Genomic DNA, 19299 nt, shown 5'->3' on the forward strand with positions numbered 1-19299 from the left:
CTGGGAAAATCGTGCAGCCACTAGAAGCGAATGAACTTCCCAGTTTCAAGCAAATTCGAGATTCGAGAAGTATGTACACTTTTGGGATGTAAACTTCAGAGGGAAATGTAAAATAAAATAATCGTTTGATAATTTTTTTTTGTCTTTATTGGAAAGATTTTCAGCCTTAGGCTGGTTCATCAAACGTTTGATAATTCTTCCGTACATATATTTTGTTCTAGTCATCATACCAAACGTAAAAGGTCCGTCATTATTTTTACTTGTAACGAAGAACAATCAATCACAATAAATGAATTGACTTTACACGGCATTTGTTCATTTTTTTCACTCACAGAGCAAATATATTGAACTCAATTGAATTTGGAAACTGTTTCATTCAATCAAGAATTTAATCAATACAAACCAATGGTTGCTAAGCTAAGGTAGTTCCACGTGAACCTTGCGGTTATATCATAGATATAACCCACTCATTTTTTTGATTGTGATATCTCGTAAATGACCGCCTCTGGCCTTGACCGCAAAATGTGCCCTTTTTTCGGCATTTTCCATCACTTTGCCCAATGTTTCGGCCGATATGGCAGCAATTTCTTGTCGGATATTGTCTTTCAGCGCAGCCAGGGTCCTTGGTTTACCAGTGTATACCTTGGCTTTTAAATATCCCCATAAAAAAAAGTCAGGAGGCGTCAAATCAGGTGATCTCGGTGGCCAGTCATAATCGCCGTTTTTCGATATTAATCTTCCGGGGAACATTTCGCGCAATAATTTGGTCGTGGCAGCCGCTGTATGGCATGTAGCGCCGTCCTGTTGGAACCAGTAATTGTCCAATTCATTTTCACGAACAAATGGCAATAAAAAATCGGTTATCATTGTTCGATAACGCTCCCCATTCACGGTTACCGTTGCTCCATTTTCGTTTTCAAAGAAGTACGGGCCGATGACTTTATCGGCATAAATGCCACACCACACAGTAACTTTTTGATCGTAAAGAGGTTGCGTTTCTATGAATTGAGGGTTTTCAGTAGCATAAAACCGACAATTTTGTTTATTCACTCCTCCATTCAAGTTGAAATGCGCCTCATCAGACATTATGATTTTTTGCCAAAAGCCACAATTGAGAAGTTATTTTGAATGTACAGCTGAACAATTTCAGCGCGTTGTTTAGGTGTGTATTGTTCCATGGTTAAAATTGTACTGAAATGACGCTTCCAACGCGGTATGACATTTGTTAATCTGACATCTCTGTCAAAAGTTATGGGGTTGCCAGATGCTTCCACTTTAAATGGCCCACCCTGTATCATTCGGCAGACAACGTACATTTATACATTATAATTATGTCCTATCGAGTACTACCTTGAAGCGGGAATTAATTGTCAAGGATCTGGGAATACTCATCGATTCTAAGCTCACGTTCAAGGATCATGTCGCTTACGTGGTGGCAAAAGCTTCCTCTCGACTCGGCTTCATATTTCGTTTCGCCAAATCATTCAAATATGTATATTGCTTGAAAGCCTTGTATTGTTCATTAGTGCGGCCTATTCTGGAATACTCGGCTGTGGTGTGGTGTCCATACTACCAAAACGAGACGAATCGCATCGAAGCTATTCAACGGAAGTTTGTTCGATTCGCTCTGAGGTATCTTCCGTGGAATGACACCGTCAATTTACCCAGTTACGAAAGCCGTTGTACGCTCATACATCTGGAATTATTGGAGGCGAGACGCAACATTGCGATGGAAAGCTTCATTGGTGATCTGATCCAGGGAAACATTGACTGCACTTCGCTGTTAAGCTGTCTACATATAAACACCCGCCGCCGGAATTTACGCTCACATACTTTTTTGTATACCCGTCCCTCACGGACCAACTATGGATTCAACGAGCCCATGCGGAGGATGTGCCGAATCTTCAACAGATGCTACGATGTGTTCGACTTCAATGTTTCTCGTTATAAAAACAAATGTAGTTTCCGTAGTGTCTTAAATTAAGTTGTATAGAGCGAGTGGAATTCGTTGTCATTGGGGTGAATACATTGCATTGCTTCTGGTTGAAGAATCCTGCAACATTCGGAAAAAAACATCCTAACATTTAATATCAAGATCGAATCAACAATTCATATTTTGGTTAAATCTGTCGAATTCTCTATTTTATTACGAATTATTATGTTCGAACGATTTGGATTGATAACCTAATATTTGCCGAAACTTTCTCGAGAAACATTTTTGACGAGTCAGTAATGGTTTGGGTCGTATTTTGAGTTTGGAAATGTTAACGATGAGCGCATTTATAGTTTTTATCCTAGAAGATAGTTCTGTAGTTTCCGCTTTTAGCTGTTTCGTCTCAACTGTTTCTGGATAGCTTATCGCAGTTCCGGACTCAAATTTTTTTCGCTGATGCGGGTAATACTATTTGATGATTGCGTCAAGAAATTTTTTATTTTCGACATTTTCGATAAATAGACAGAATCGTGAAACAAGCTTCATAAAGAGTGTATCGAGAAGTAGTCTTAAACTTTTAAACATCAAAATAAAACTGAAAACGTTCAGAAAGTGTTTACAAAAGTGAATTTTATTAAAGAATATTAAGTTTAAATAGCAATGAAATGAAAAAAAAATCTTTTTTTTTGTTGATTTCTGAAAAATGATTGAACCTACGATTTAACTCCACCATCAAATTCTGCACAGCAGACTTTGTACACTTTCTGAACGCTGCCGACGCTGTTCTGATGACTGGAGTTCAATCTGAGGTTCGATCATTTTTCACAAATCAACAACAAATTCTTGAACTCTTGACATATTTTCAGACACTGTACCTTCCTTCTTGAACATGGCCTTTACAATTGCCCAGTAACGTTCAATTGGCCGTAGCTGGAGACAGTCAGACGGGTTGAGGTCTTTTTTGACGAACATGATGTAGAGGAGGAACCTCGTACTTTCTATAAAGTGGAAGCAATCTCTTCTTCAAGCATTCTTCCACATAAATTTGAGCATTTAGTGTCCCTTTTGTGAAAAAAGTTAACGATCGCATACCACACATCCAAATGGTATGCCAATCGAACACTTTTTGGCCGAATTTTTCCATCACAATAGTCGTATCCGCAAATGGTACACTCTCTCCAATCGATTTGGTATAAAATTGAGGTCCCGGGAGCGTTCTGGAGTCTTTTTTGACGCATGTTTCGTCATTCATGAGAATGCACTGGTTGGGATTGTTCAAAATACGCTCATATAACTTTCGAGATCGTGTTTTAGCGCGATCTTGCTGCTCCGGTGTTTGTTTGGCCCCTTTTTTCTTCTTTTTTTTTTGCTATTTTGTAGTATGTAACACCCTTTTTGGTGCATCAATTATGCGGACTTTAGTTTCCAAATCAACATTTCGAAAACAACTTTATTGTATTTCGATTTTTGAACAAAGCGCGCTCTGATTACACGACAAAAAAAAGTTCACCCGTTTGTGTGTAATAACGGATTAAATGTTTGAGACTACTTCTTAGATGTAAATTGAACAACATTGTCATCTTCTCTCAGATTTTTAGCCGTTTTGATAAACCGTAAGAAGTCTACGAAGTAACCTATCTATTAGCTGCGGGTTGCGATATTTTATCATCATTAATTTCGCATTCGCAAATGGGTGACAAGTTAATTTTGACAAATCCTGTTAAGCAGAGTGTCATGAATATGCAAATACATGGGATGTATATTCAAATTATTTTCTATTTCGCGGAGAGCATCTTCAACGTGACCGCAGCATTCAATATTTCGCGGCAAGAGATGCATAATACGTAAATAATTACTCCACTCGGCGCAACCCAGAGTGCTGTTCAGCACCTTGGTGGCCAGGTGGCTATCGCGGTAACATCGCGTCCCAGTATCACGTTTCACATGAGGCGCGAGTACGAACCATATCGCGAATTTATGGTTGCAAGCATTGTGGCATGTCGTCTGCCTCAACCTGAACCTGATCTATACAGTTGTTTGCCAGTTGCCATTTTCTTGAACGTGGGGACCATTGGGCTAATCCAGCCTGAACGATAAGACCAAGAAACGAGAAGAAGAAGCGAGACCTAGAATCGTCGCGATTTGCGTCTGGGTTACAAATGCGAGCACGTTGGCTAAAGTGGAAACATTGTTGTACAAACAGTTATTTTTGTGCTCTTGGTGATAATAATCATGTAGTGCCTTCGGAAGTAGAAATTTGATCTACCCACGGGAAAAACCTCATGGTTCGAGATGCAGTTACAGATGCATTTTTCAGGTTTGCTCCAATTATGTGCATAGATTATCGCTCATCCCACAATATCAGCATTTTTCTGTAATGCCACTGTCAAGGGTTATCATTGATAATGATTGTTTTGTGTGTTTCCAGCTTGAGTCAGGCAGCTCAGGTATGCTGTAAAAAATCAAAAATAATAATATTGTTGCTAGAGGTGTTTGCGTTACGGTCACGAACGCTGTGGGTTTGATAGAAGTAAAGTGTGAAATTAATGACTGGTTTCTGTTACTTGTGTTATATTGTGATGAATTTAGCTTTAACGCTTTCCCTATAATCAGAATTAGAAGCATCACTAGCTTGCTATAGGATTGTGATGGAGATTGTCGGATGCCATGAAAAGTTTAGGTAAACAGAAAATTGAAAACTGAAAATCACTACCATCAATCAAAACATCGAAGGGTGCATATAGAAACACACCGTCAACCAATCAATAACTCAAGATTGAAACAAAAGCCTATGTCGCGTGGCAAATGTTTTAATTCCTAGGCGGAACCATCAATTTGTAGCCTTGGATGCCTCCGGTGGGCGGTGCAATCGATAAAGGTATAATAAAACCATCGATAAAATTGATGGGCGGTAATTCAAGCGGCCTTTCATCGTGTTTACACCGTTGGGAAGCCATTGTGCCCAAGTCTTGGCTTATAACGGAGCCTTACTTGCACATTTCGACGAGGTAGTTATGCTTATTCTGCTGATGACAGCGGAATACCAGACGAAGCTTCTTACAACATCAACTGCGTGTTTGGGAGGGCTATAAGCTACCTCGAACTGCCCTTGACTTCCACACGGTTATGAGCATGTTTACCTTGCTGTATAGTGCATCCACCTCAAAAAAGTAATTTATATTTGTCAGTAGGGAAAACCTATGCGAAATTAATGCCTGTTTTTACCTAAACGACTTCTACACACAGGTGTATCATTATAAGTGCATTCCCGAGTGCCAGAAGCAGCGTGTAAAGAAATAATTATTGCAGCTAATTAGCATATGCACTGCACTTTATCTACGGTCATTTAATTTTGTGCGTTTAATTTGTGGATGTGACATTACACTGATGATTTTCAGCGGTTAACATTTTATTACTGCGTGAACAGTTTTACTGAAGATTCACTCAACTGAGGCTTCTCAGGAAATTGGATGGCGAAAGAGGTTGGGAGATGTTAGGTAGCTAACAAGTGAAAGCTGATGGAAAATTGATTCGAAATAGTTGCACTACTGCAATTACTGAGTTGAACCTTCTGAAAAACATCAACAAACATCTTAAAATGTCTTAACTATATTGACCCATTCCAGCGTGAAGTGGCAACGTTTCGACTCACTAAGAACAGTTTTTTTTTGTTTTTGTTCGACTTCGAAGTGAAATTCTATAGTTGAATTCGTTTTTTAACAGTCCAATACTTTTGTAACGTGTCAACATCTGACTTTTGGCGGTTTTTGACTGTTAAACATTAATGTTGGATTTTCAGTTCCGTTTCAAGACATGGAAATAAAATTTGTTTTATGCTTTGTCAACAAAAGATGAACGTTATGTTAGTATTATCCTGAATACTTCTCACATTCCACCGAGATCTCCCCTTCCCCTTCCAAAGATCCATCCTATGGGAGAGGGTGGCCCTAACCAGACCGGTTGTCCTGAACCTATTCCCCTTTGTATCTCAGGAACGGTGCTTCATACTGAATTTTGGGTGGTATCTAATGAAAGGTGTTACATCGCTAACAATTTGATAATCCAGAAAGTGGTCCAGAACCGACCTCCAACAGGTAGTCTTAAAACAACCCCTAGTTATTGTTTCGTAATTATTTAACACGTTCACTCTGGCGCTTGTCATCAATGGCTCGCGCAAGCCTGACTCATTGGGCAACGCTCACTATCGGGGGAACGCATTTGATATGCATAGCAGTCGGAGTAAGGTCAAAAAGTGGATCGGATGCCAACATCTAGGAAATAACAGAGCAATGGGTCCTGTTACACAAGAGAAAATGCTTAACCAGACACCGACTAAGCAATGAAAAATACTTCGGCGCAGAAACAGCCTGCTAACGAGCGAACTCCCATTAATCTCCCAGAGATTAATCCTATCAGAATACGCTAGTCCAGTCCTCGATCGTAGAACAACCGAAGATTTCTCCCACAAAACCTAGTGCACGTAACGCCTTTTCTTCAGTACAAGGGACGGATGGTCCGACGCGTCCCTTTGATTCGAGAAATCCAAACGGACAACGGCAGATGCAAGTTAGATCCTCAACAGTATCGCCCTCGTTTCCCACTCTACCTGCAGTGGACAACAAACGTTACTCGTATGCACCTCCAGAGGACATCTCGAACGTCCCACTCGAGACCTCACATACGGCTTATGAACTCCCGGTGTTCTCTGGAAGCCTAGAAGATTGGCCGTTATTTATCAGCGCGGACAAAAATTACACACAGGCCTGTGGTTACACAAATGCGGAGAATCCGGTGCGACCTCAGCGGTGTTCTCGTGGGCATGCGCTGGAAGCTGTGCGAAGTCGGTTATTACTGTCTGCGTCCGTTCCACTCGTGGTAGCTACACTGCGTACGAAGCACACCTCAACAACCCTACTCTTTTGTTCGAGTTGGTCGAGAAGTTATCTGCCAATCACAATTTATAGTGGGTCTTGTACAAGCGCCAGTTTCAGCGGGTAGACTTACAGACGTTTGCAGTGTACATGGGGAACCTTGTATCAGCTGCGACGGAGGTTACGCTGTACGTGGACGGCAAGCAAAATTCATCGAGTAAAACGGAGAGAATGAAAGATATGAGTTTCCATAATTCCCACGATGTCAACATAACTGCCGAAGCGATGAAGGCTAATAGATACTTAGATATGGGTAGAGAGACGTGCACCCGTGGCCGAGTGGTTAGCGTCTCATATTACCATGCCGGGTGTTCGGGTTCAATTCCCGTTCTGGCCGGGGGATTTTTCGTCAGAGAAATTTCCTTCGACTTGCACTGTGGTCATGCGTATTCTGCCCCTCGGAATACATTCATGGCGTGTTATTTGGCTTAAGAAATCTCAATTAAGTATTGATAAATGACGCTAGTTAATACATACGTTGAGACGGCAAAAGTTCCACTGGGAACGTTAACGCCATTCAAGAAAAAGAAGATATGGGTAGAGAGATAACGAATGGTTATCACGTATGCAAGGACCTTAATCACAAGGTTAGAGACTGTGATACGTTCCGACAGTGGGTGTCTAGAATCGCTGGCAAACGGTACAACGGTTGCAGTTGTGTCGAATCTGCTTATACTCACACAGAAAACGCCCATGCTAGTCCAAAAGGATGTGAGAGGAGGATGGCTGTACGTTATGATATAATCCTTTGCTGCATTCGATAACGAACGCGTCTGGTCAGCCTTCAACGAATGGTACAAGCGTTCTTGGACGATGGATCGTCTGTTTCGTTACTAGAGAAGTCAATAGCTGATTATCAGAACCTAGATGGAGCAAGCGACACCTTATGCCTGACCTGGACGTCTAACGTGACGTGGGTAGAGCCTAAATCTAAACGGATCAGCATGGATATCTCGGGGCAAGATTGTCTCGTAAATACAGAATATAGCTTCCATATCTGCGAATGTTCACCGGATGACGGCAATCTGCGCGAGTTGGTGAAACAGAATTTCGCCATAGAAAATTTGGGAGTTTCCTTGGAGCATTGTCCGGAATTTGCAGAAAACTAGCGGGCAATGCGAATTCTGGAAATGACTACGAAACGCGTCGGACAGCATTCTGAAATCGAACTGATTTGGAAATACGACCCGACCCAGAAAGCTACTCAATTGGCAGTGAGGAGATTGCAGTGCTTGGATAAAAGTATGTATGCTGATCTTGTTATAGGAGCCAGCGTAAAAAAACAGATGCTTGAGTACGAGCAGAAAGGATACATCCACCTAGCAACGGAGTAAGAACTGAGGGAAGGTATTTGTCGTTGGTAGTTATCATCAATCCCAAAAAACCTGGGAAGACACGCATATTTTGCGATGCGGCGGCCAAGGTGAATGAGATTTGTCTCAATACCATATCGCTGAAAGGACCTGACTGGCTCGTGTCGTTACCAGAAATACTGTTTGAATTTCGAGAACGCAAGGTGGCAATTTGCGCAGACGTGCGAAAGATGTTCCACCAAATATTGTTCAAAGGTGAGGACCGACATGCGTAGCGACTTCTGAAAATCCAGCTGACGATCCGAAAATCTTTCTAATGGATGTTGCGACATTTGATTCCAGCTGTTCTCCACGTCAACACCTGCGAATACGAGGAGCAATATCCTGAAGCTGCGAATGCCATCAAACGAAAACATTATGTCGACGACTATCTTGACGTCTTCGATAGCATCGAAGAGGCAGTGCGACGGGCGTTGGAGGTGAAACACATTCATGCGTGCGGCGGGTTTGTGATTTGGTCATGGATGTCGAACGGTAACGAGCAGAAGAGCTTGGGTGTCATGGGAATTTTATGACTCCCGAAGGAAGATGCGTTCACTTATTCTTCTATGACTGGTGAAATTCCAGTTTGGCCAACAAAGCGGGAGGTGCTCAGGGTCGCAATGCGGCAGTTCGATCTATTGGGGTTCCCCTCACACTTCTTAGTGCATAGGAAAATCCTAATACAGGACATATGTCGAAGCGGAACGAAGTGGGATGAACGGATTCCCGAGCAGTTGCAGTTGCGAAGGGTGTAGTGGATTGAAAAGTTTCCGTAACTAGCAGAGGTGCGACTGGCCCGCAGTTATTCCCCGGGGTACACGATATCGGATATTAGTATTCTACAAATTCACATTTTTCAGACTTCAGTGAAGCAGCTTTTGCTTGTGCGGTTACCTCCGGGCTGAGAAACTGTTCACTGTGCGCTAGCAGCAGCAAAATCTAAAGTTGCACCATTGAAGCTGCTCTCTATACCGACGTTAAAGTTTCAAGTGGCGTCTTCTATTACGCCTTCCCTCAATCTATCAATAACGAGTAAATACATCTGGAAAGACTCCCGAACGGGGTTGGTCTGGATCAATTCGAGATATCGGCGATACCTTGTCCAATACAAACTTTGGTGATTGAAGATGGGTTCTCTCCAAAATGAACGTGGCAGATGAAGCCAATAAGTGGGGTAGTGGACCTTAACTAAACACCGGCGGTCGGTGGTATCGTGGACCTAGTTTTTTTTTCAAATGAGCTGGAGAGCAGTTGGCCAACACAGATTATCCTCTTATTTGGAGGAAATGGACATCCAGACAAGCGACTATCTCCGTTTATAGATGAAAAAGTTGTGTTGCGTCAGGAGAGTCGCGCTGCTCAAACGTCGTTCGTACCATACGACACCCGGTGTCCGATTGAATGTTTTTAGAAACAAGACATTGATATATTCGTCGCAAGCAGTTTAGAACAAGTGTTAGCATTTAATACAACGATGCTTATGACGCAACACATTATTGTGGGCGGCGAAATGGAAACACGTATGTTTAAAATGAAGTGTCAAAGCACAATTGTCGCGACGCGAGGCATAGCGCGGCATTCTGGTCCCACCTTAACACTTATCTCTTTGGAGTCTTCGAGCCAGGAAGGATTAACTCCAAATCACTTCTTGTTGCCCAATTCAAGCAGAGTCGTACAACCACTACGGGATCTGCTAGAACCGAAGGCGTCGGAATTAACTTGTGTCGAGAGGTGGTGGATCACTTTTGGCGTAGGTGGATCAAGGAACACTTTCCCAGGATCACCAGGAGAATGAAGTGGTTTGAAGATTGTAAGCCTTGGGCGCATCTTGTAAAGGGTGTGTCACATCAAATTGCATCACGGAAAAAACGCTGTAGAAATTCGCCCGATTCTTTTGAAAATTTTAGACAGTAAAATAAAAACTATTAAACAACTTTTGCACAGCGCCCGAGCGGCCTCACGGCATTCTTATGTTCTAAAATACAAAAAACACAACTTCTTGGTTTTCAGGAGACACCACCGTTCTCCTGCGTGGCTCACGATCGACTCCCTTTTCTTTATTTTACTTCTCTTCACGATAACATTAATGTCTTAATATCTACCGACAAACTCTAGGTAGAGTTTTCCTATTCTGCTACCTCCGTTCTATTTATTTATTTACTGCTGCCTATCGTATTCATGGAATTTTCCATCTGTATGGAAAATTCCGGCATTCTTATGTTGCTCATTCTTATTGTAGAATCCTTTATTGGATTCTCATATTGTCTGGTTAGAAAAATGTCTGATGAGATGAGAATTAATTTAAAGGGGCGCTGCACTTTTGGCATTTTCTTTTTATTCATACTTCGAGCCCAAGCCCGTATCCTCGCATCTTCCTCTTTACCCCGTCCATAAGGTTCTGTACAACGACAGGTTGTAGTTTTTTTTGAACAGAAATCCATTTTCTCTTGAAGTCCTCCTCCGATTTGACAACTTTTGGGTTCTTCCGGAGGGCCTGCTTCATTATCGCCCAATATTTCTCTATTGGGCGAAGCTCCGGTGCGTTGGGCGGGTTCATTTCCTTTGGCACGAAGGTGACCCCGTTGGCGTCGTACCACTCCAACACGTCCTTTGAATAGTGGCACGAAGCGAGATCCGGCCAGAAGATGGTCGGGCCCTCGTGCTGCTTCAATAGTGGTAGTAAGCGCTTCTGTAGGCACTCCTTAAGGTAAACCTGCCCGTTTACCGTGCCGGTCATCACGAAAGGGGCGCTCCGCTTTCCGCAAGAGCAGATCGCTTGCCACACCATGTACTTTTTGGCAAACTTGGATAGTTTCTGCTTGCGAATCTCCTCCGGAACGCTGAATTTGTCCTCTGCGGAGAAAAACAACAGGCCCGGCAGCTGACGAAAGTCCGCTTTGACGTAGGTTTCGTCGTCCATTACCAGGCAATGCGGCTTCGTCAGCATTTCGGTGTACAGCTTCCGGGCTCGCGTCTTCCCCACCATGTTTTGCCTTTCGTCGCGGTTAGGAGCCTTCTGAACCTTGTACGTACGCAGGCCCTCCCGCTGCTTGGTCCGCAGGACGAATGAACTTGACAAATTCAGCTTATTGGCGACATCCCGGACCGAACTTCTCGGATCACGTCTAAACTGCTTAACTACGCGCTTGTGATCTTTTTCACTGACGGAGCATCCATTTTTGCTGTTCTTCACCTTCCGGTTGATGGTTAGGTTCTCGAAGTATCGTTTTAGTACTCTGCTGACCGTGGATTGGACGATTCCCAGCATCTTACCGATGTCCCGATGTGACAACTCCGGATTCTCGAAATGAGTGCACAGGATTAATTCACGGCGCTCTTTTTCGTTCAACGACATTTTTCCAAATTTACGAAAAATTGACAGTGAAGCATGGCCAACGTGATCTATACACTCTTATCTGATTATAAACGAAAGCTGAAGATATAATTCCTAAAAATTAAATTTCTACAGCGTTTTTTCCGTGATGCAATTTGATGTGACACACCCTTTAATTATAATTGAACGTAATCAGAGAAAAGATAACGAAGTTGAATTTATTGGTAAGTAGTTTGAACTGCGTATAATTAAATGATCGAATGATTAAAATTATTGTAGGCTGGAAAGAAGAGAATTTAAGGGCATAGAAGAAGGAAGAAATTGTTGGTCAGATAGAACGGATACTACGTGGGGGTAGACAGAGGATAAGTTATAAAAGGAATGTATAAATAAAATTTAAATTCATAGCTTTTAGATGTGTCCAACAACAGATTGTAAATTGCTCAAAAGATCCCGAAAATACCGCCAACAGAGTGTATGTTTCATCCGAGTATTTGTTACATTAGGGTAAATGTGCTTCGGATAAACGTGTTTCGGGTGAATGATATTCGGGTGAATGTGACACAACCACTATCATTCCCGTTCGTATTGTGGGATTTCATGCCGTTTCCTGTCTTTTAGAGCTGTTTTTAACGAACCGGAAGTAACCATCTTCGATTCCAAAATGGCTTCGGAATATTATATTCGACTTCCGCTGGTAAGACCCTTGCATCCAATACCAACCCAATATGGGGTTTCCAAAATATAATACTATTATACTATAATACTATTATCAGCAAACCGGAAGTCGAAACAAGATTGCTTACAAATCATAGAACAAGTTCATTTGTATGTTTTGAATTGAAGTTCAACAGTCCGAAACAGCAAAAGGTCAGGTGTTGTCACTTCACAAAAGTATTTGACTGACAACAAGCCAATCTAGCTATCAAATATTATCAAACTAAGGATTCTTGAAGGTAATTTTCTCAATTTCACTGTAACATCGTTTAGTTTTGTGTGGTTTATACATGAAAACGCATAAAAAAGTGTTTGTAGCGAGTCGCGTCACGCTAGAATGGATCGAATATATTTTTCGTGACGTGACAACAACAGCTTGAGACAGTTCATACTCCTCTATTTGTAAACCGATTTTAACCAAATTTTGTAAGTTGTTGACCCTCATTGTTTGAAACTGAAGTATAAAAATGTTTGAACTTAAGTTCATCTGATCAACCAAAAAAAGCTCTATTTTTGTGACGTGACAACGCTTTAAAATACCAGTTTTTCAAATGTATGTTTCTCATAAATAACAAAATGAATCCTAGGTTCCCCCACGGCCCTTTAAACAAGTATTAACTTATCTATTCTATGGTGTATATAAATCGAAGTTTGGTTAAGGAAGCAGAGATTTCTCAAGAAACATAACAATAGTGAAAACCTAAATTATTTTAAATAGTTAGTGGGTTTTTAAACTCTCAAAGGTTGGCGCACCCCTCAACCCTTACCATGAGTCTCGAGGTTTTGGCAGGCGTACTCCCACTAAAAGATCGCTTCAATTTGTTATCTCTTCGGTTCCTCATTCAGTGTAAGGTCATGAACCCATTGGTGATCGGAAATTTTGAGCAGCTGATCGAGCTAAATTTTCGCTCCGGATTCATTAGTTCATATCATGAATTCATCTCCATGCAGGTTGTTCCTTCTTCGTATATTCCCAACCGTGTTTGTTTTCCTGACTATATCAATTCCTCTGTGCATTTTGATCTGTCCATGAAGCAGGATACTCATGGAATATCAGACTATCTTCGATCGAGGATCGTTCCAACGATCTTCGGTGCAAAGTATGGGGATATCAATTCTGATAATATTAGGCTGTCAAAAAAGTCCTGCGGTATTTCCGCGAGGTGTCGTTGTAAGCGCGTAGTTCTAGTTGTATTCATTGTATCGAGTCATACTATAGCTTGTTGGAAAGGTATTTTTGCGCTATAATATAGTCCTTGACAGTGTTTTGTTTGGTTAAGTCGTTCGTGAGTTATAGTGTCACAAATATGGAGCAAAAAAAAAGAGAAAATCCGACATATTTTACAATACTACTATGACAAAGGCAAAAATGCATCTCAAGCTGCCAATAAAATTTGTGCAGTTTATGGACCCGATACAGTTCCCATTTCCACCGCACAACGATGGTTTCAACGTTTTCGTTCTGGTGTAGAGGTCGTCGAAGATGCGCCACGCTCCGGAAGGCCTGTCGTCGAAAATTGCGACAAAATCGCTGAATTAGCCGAGAAAGACCAGCATAGTAGCAGCCGTAGCATCGGCCAAGAGCTGTGGATAAGTCATCAAACCGTTATTAACCATTTGAAGAAGCTTGGATTCACACAGAAGCTCGATGTATGGGTGCCACACACGTTGACGCAAAAAAATATCTATGACCGTATCGACGCATGTGAATCGCTGCTGAATCGCAACAAAATCGACCCGTTTCTGAAGCGGATGGTGACTGGCGATGAAAAGTGGGTCACTTACGACAACGTGAAGCGCAAACGGTCATGGTCGAAGCCCGCTGAAGCGGCTCAGACGGTGGCCAAGCCCTCATTAACGGCCAGAAAGGTTCTGCTGTGTGTTTGGTGGGATTGTCAAGTTGTAATCTATTATGAGCTGCTTCCCTATGGCCAAACGCTCAATTCGGACCTGTACTGCCAACAACTGGACCGCTTGAAGGTAGCGCTCATGAAGAAGAGGCCATCTTTGATAAACAGAGGCCGCATTGTCTTCCATCAGGACAACGCCAGGCCACACACTTCTTTGGTGACGCGCCAGAAGCTCCGGGAGCTCGGATGGGAGGTTCTTTTGCATCCGCCGTATAGTCCGGACCTTGCACCAAGTGACTACCACCTGTTTTTGTCCATGGCGAACGAGCTAGGTAGTCAGAAGTTAGCCACAAAAGAGGCCTGTGAAAATTGGCTATCCGAGTTTTTTGCCAATAAGCTTCTATAACAGGGGTATTATGAAGTTGGCATCTCGTTGGGAACAAGTCATCGAACAAAACGGCACATATTTGACTTAAAACAGATGATTGTAACTAATTTTATGAACAAATGAAAATTAAAAAAAAATACCGCAGGACTTTTTTGACAGCCTAATATGTACTTTACTGATGGGTCCTCTATGAATGAGTCCACAGGTTTTGGAGTGTTCGACGAATTTTTAGCACCTTCCACAGTCAGAATCCTTGCTCAGTGTATATTGCTGAATTGGCAGCAATACACTGGACGCTGGACAGGGTCGCCTCACGACCTGTTGAACACTATTACATTGTAACGGATAGTCTTAGCTCTGTCGAAGCTATCCGTTCAGTGAGGCCGGAAAAGCACTCGCCGTACTTCCTTGAGAGATTACGAGAAATTTTGAGTGCTTTATCCAGACGCTGTTATGCCATTACCTTTGTCTGGGTCCCTTCACATAGCTCAATTCCGAGTAATGAAAGGGCTGATTCATTAGCAAAGGTAGGTGCGATTGAAGGCGATATTTATCAGCGTCAAATCGCCTTCAATGAATTTTATTCCTTAGACCGTAAAAATACCTTCGCTAGCTGGCAACGCAAATGAAACGAAGATGAATTGGGCCGGTGGCTTCACTCGATTATCCCCAAACCGTGGTTCAAAAGTCTGGACTTGAGTCGGGACTTTATTCGAACCTTCTCCCGACTCATGTTCAATCACTGTTCTTTAGACGCTCTACACTTTCGTTTTAATCTTGCCGATAGCAATATCTGTGTTTGTGGCCAAGGTTACCACGACATCGAACACGTTGTTTGGTCGTGCGAGGGGTATGTTGTTGCCAGATCGAATTTAGACAACTCTCTTCGGGCCAGAGGAAGGCAGCCCAATGTGCCGGTGAGAGATGTATTGGCTCGGTTAGATCTTTATTCCATGTCCCAAATATATGTTTTCCTTAAAACTATCGATCTTCGTGTGTGATTGTCCTTATATCTTTATATTCTCCTTTTCCCTTTCCTTCACGTAAAATCGGATCCCTTCTTACTAACAATAGAATAAGCTGAAATGTAAATACATAATAGACATAAGAATAAGCGAGTGTGAACATTGTTACAATATCCTTATATCCCCTCCTTTTTCAGAAGAAAATATGTCACCCTTCTAAACTCGAGTGGACCGCGAGTAAACGGTTTTCTACATTATTAACACTAGAATTGAGGAAAAATGTTAATATATACTAGGAACAATACAAAAATAAACGATTTATATATATGAAAAAAGGCTGGCGCACAAAAATTTAATTCGTTTCAAAGAATGAATGTTATAACTATTGCTTATTCAGATAACGTTTCAAATTTTCTTCTAAAACTTTATTTGAAATTTGATTCTTTAGTGCATAACCTCATGGAATGACATATCTTCACAGTAAATCAAATGACGCCGAAATGGAGACTTTTGTTCACATCTGGCATTCCTTGGGATGTGCTGTCAATTGATAGGAAACATTGTCATCCTAAACATCATGAAATAATGGTTTTATCATACAATGATTTTTATCATTCAAATAAACTAAAAACAACGAAAATAATTGAAATAGGTTTTGTATGCCATACGCATTTCTCTCATTGTACGTCTTTTATCATGTTTGCCTTAAACTAGTTTCCCAATTGCACTTATTTGTGTTTCTCTTATGCAACTGCCATAATGCGACACTGGACAACTTCATGAGAAAAACTTCTTTCTCGAAACTGTTGTCAAATCCATTCTCGCCTTGGTAGTCAAACTCCAGCGTAGGGAAGTTAAAGGGGCCGCCCAAGTGAAGTTAGACCTCTTCAACAGCAGCACTTATCCCTCACCACTCAGCAACTTGGAACTCTCGGGGGTAAAGGCTTGCAAATATGCAAAAATTAACCTTTGGCTTCGCCAAACGGACCAGACCGGAGCCGGGTGAGAAAGCTTTACGAGGGCGTTCGGCTGGATGGAGTGTTGCATCAATTCATCTGCCACCGCACGTTCGCACCAGAGGAGACCACCGGCAGCCCGAAGGGTAAAGACGTTTGTCGGTAAATTACACATAAGTGTTGTCCATTAGAGAGAAAGAAAAAAACAACGAGTACCGGACAACGTGAACGATTTGTTTGGTCAACACACTTACCCGGAAAACCAATCTCCTTGCTTGGATAGACAATCTGGCCCCGGTGCGGCAGGAACACGAACGGAATCTTTTCCGTGGTGGATCCGCTGATGAAGGGCGCGAGGGTGCACTCTAGAAAGAAGTGGATAATGAAAGCTAAATTAGTCGCGTATCGATTACAGTGTTCCATTTTTAATATTAAACATTAAACAATCAGGTGATTGTTATTTCAAACAACTTAATAATCCGTGCGCTCGTTCGCTACTGATTACGGCCTTAACGGTTCGGGAAGAAGTTGATTCGAGTCCTCACTCAACTAAATCCGTCCGTCTTAATGATGAATTTGCTGTACGCAGGTGCGGTTCAGCCCGTTTATTATTGTTGTGCTCACCCTTCTCACTAATTTTCTCAGCTCTCGGAATATAGACATTATTCAGCTCAATCAAATCTGGCTTGGGAATCGTGCATTCCCAGTTCTACGTTGTTCAGTTTACCAAGCTCTCGGAGCAAGCAAGCGAAATTAGGAAAGTGTTTTTTGAAACAATATCATCTCATACCATGCTTGTATGCCTTGCTTCATTCATACCCGCACAAATCACCACGTGATGCGTGATTGAGAGGTGAGGAGGCTAATGATAATTTTCAAACGTTCATTATAGGGTTCCCGCCACCACCGAAGGGTGTCGGAAAGGTGTTGGCTATCGTATTAGGGATTAGGCGGCTGGATTTGTGGCCGTAGCGCATAAATAAGCAATTCGAAGCGACAAATCAAAGTTGATTGTCGAGGGGAAGATAATGTGAACCACTTCAAGGCTCGAATTAGGGCCTAATAAAAACCAATTAAATAAATAGGCGACACCATTTTTAAATAATTGAACACTTGGGTATGACCGTGTAACTGTGCTTGTTCCGGAAGCAGATCTTCGAGGCGGGGATGGATTTCAAAGTATGAATTCAAAAGATGTTTCTCTGTAATGATTTCGAGATTTGAGATTACTAATTTTTTATATCCGATTCATAATATTTTTGACGTAGGACTACGTCTTTCATTTCTATACTGGGATGTAAGTTCAATGTTTCGAAAACGGAAGGGTTACGCCGGAGAACGAGATTTTGAACGTTAATAGCTTCTAAATAGTTGAACGAAATGGTATGATAAACACTTCATTCGATAAATAAAATGTTTACGCGTTATACGCTTGTTATTTTTTGATCCAAAAACCTGTTTCAGTAGCCCTAAAATTGCTTTCAAAACAGGCTATTGAAATCACACCAATCGGTATATAAGTGAGTGCTGCTCGGAAATCCACTCAGTTATGATTGTGCAACGATTGAGGTACGATCGCTGGAAAGGATGGATGTTTCCCTAACACAGACTTGATAACCATGGAGCCAGAGGAAATTGGCATAGAAAATTAAATGTAAGCAGCGAGAACTTTTGTAACTCGTTCGCGTTTTTGCAAATTGGAATGTTTCCCTAACAGACTTCAAAATCATGCAGCCTGGGGAAATCGGCATTGCAAAATAGATGCAAGCTGCCGGTAGTTTTGTACTCGCTTGCGTTTCTGGAAATCGGAATGTTTCGCTAACACAGACTTCATAACCATGAAGCCTGTGGAAATCTGCATAGCAAATTAGATGCAAGCAGCGGGAACTTTTGTACTCGTTTGTGTTTTTGCAAGTTGGAATGTTTCCCTAACACAGATTTCAAAAACATGGAGCCTGGGGAAATTGGCATAGCAAAATAGATGCAAACTACGGGTACTTTTGTACTCGCTTGCATTTTTTCAAACCGGAATGTGTTTCCTCAATACAGATACCGAAACCAAGAAGTTGGGAAAATCGGCATTGCAGATACATTCAAGTCGGCAATACTTTTATAACCCCAAGCATTTTTATACTCCGGAATTCGTTTTGCTATCACGGTCTACAAAAGCGGGTACAAATGCAATTTAATAAAACACACACAAAAGATATCTCTGCGCAGCTATATCGACATCGTACACAATGACGAACATCCGAGGTGGGATTATAGCTCATTGAAGAAACACCATTGATTACTAAGCCAACGGCAGTCCTACGTCAACCTTGCGGTTATATCATAGGTATAATCCATCCATAGTTTTCATGCTTCAAATGCCTTGCCAAAGTGGTCAAAGTTGCATGAAATTATGCAGTTTTTAAAATATCATTATTCTATGAAGATAGACGTGATTTTTGGTGCTACAATACGTTTAATTGTATTTATAATGAAAAAAGGAAGTTATACGCACAAAAAAATCCCACCGATTACTGTGTTATTTTTCATGGTGATGCGTTTTACTGACACGGTGCGTCTTACCCAAAGTTCCCCTACATATCGGAATCGAAAGGAATAAGCAGTGGATCAAAAAGTATCCAAAAAAAACGCTCCAATGTCGTTTGACATTTTGATCCGTTGTTGTGGTGCATTTTGGACGGGCAGAAGGGCATCCACTTCGCTTATTTAAGGGGGGACCCCTGTCTGGAAGGTCGAAAAATAATGAATTTTCGTGATTTTTTTTCTAGATGTTAGAAGTAAAGTTAAGTGTCTGGGAATTTTGGTTATTGGTATATTTGTTATTTTTGAGTGAACGAATAATGATTATTACGCCGTTC

The 19299-nt window shown here is 41.7% G+C and overlaps 1 protein-coding gene across 1 annotated transcript in view; it reads right to left on the reverse strand.

The window, feature by feature from the left end:
• Positions 1 to 19299, reverse strand: part of LOC129764862 (uncharacterized) — a 122144-nt gene that overhangs the window by 41004 nt on the left and 61841 nt on the right. The window contains exon 4 of the mRNA XM_055764411.1: positions 16684 to 16794. Coding sequence (XP_055620386.1) covers positions 16684 to 16794 — 111 coding nt within the window. The remainder of the gene's footprint in view (positions 1 to 16683; positions 16795 to 19299) is intronic.

Source organism: Toxorhynchites rutilus, chromosome 2, assembly GCF_029784135.1.
Source record: "Toxorhynchites rutilus septentrionalis strain SRP chromosome 2, ASM2978413v1, whole genome shotgun sequence".
Taxonomy (NCBI): domain Eukaryota; kingdom Metazoa; phylum Arthropoda; class Insecta; order Diptera; family Culicidae; genus Toxorhynchites; species Toxorhynchites rutilus.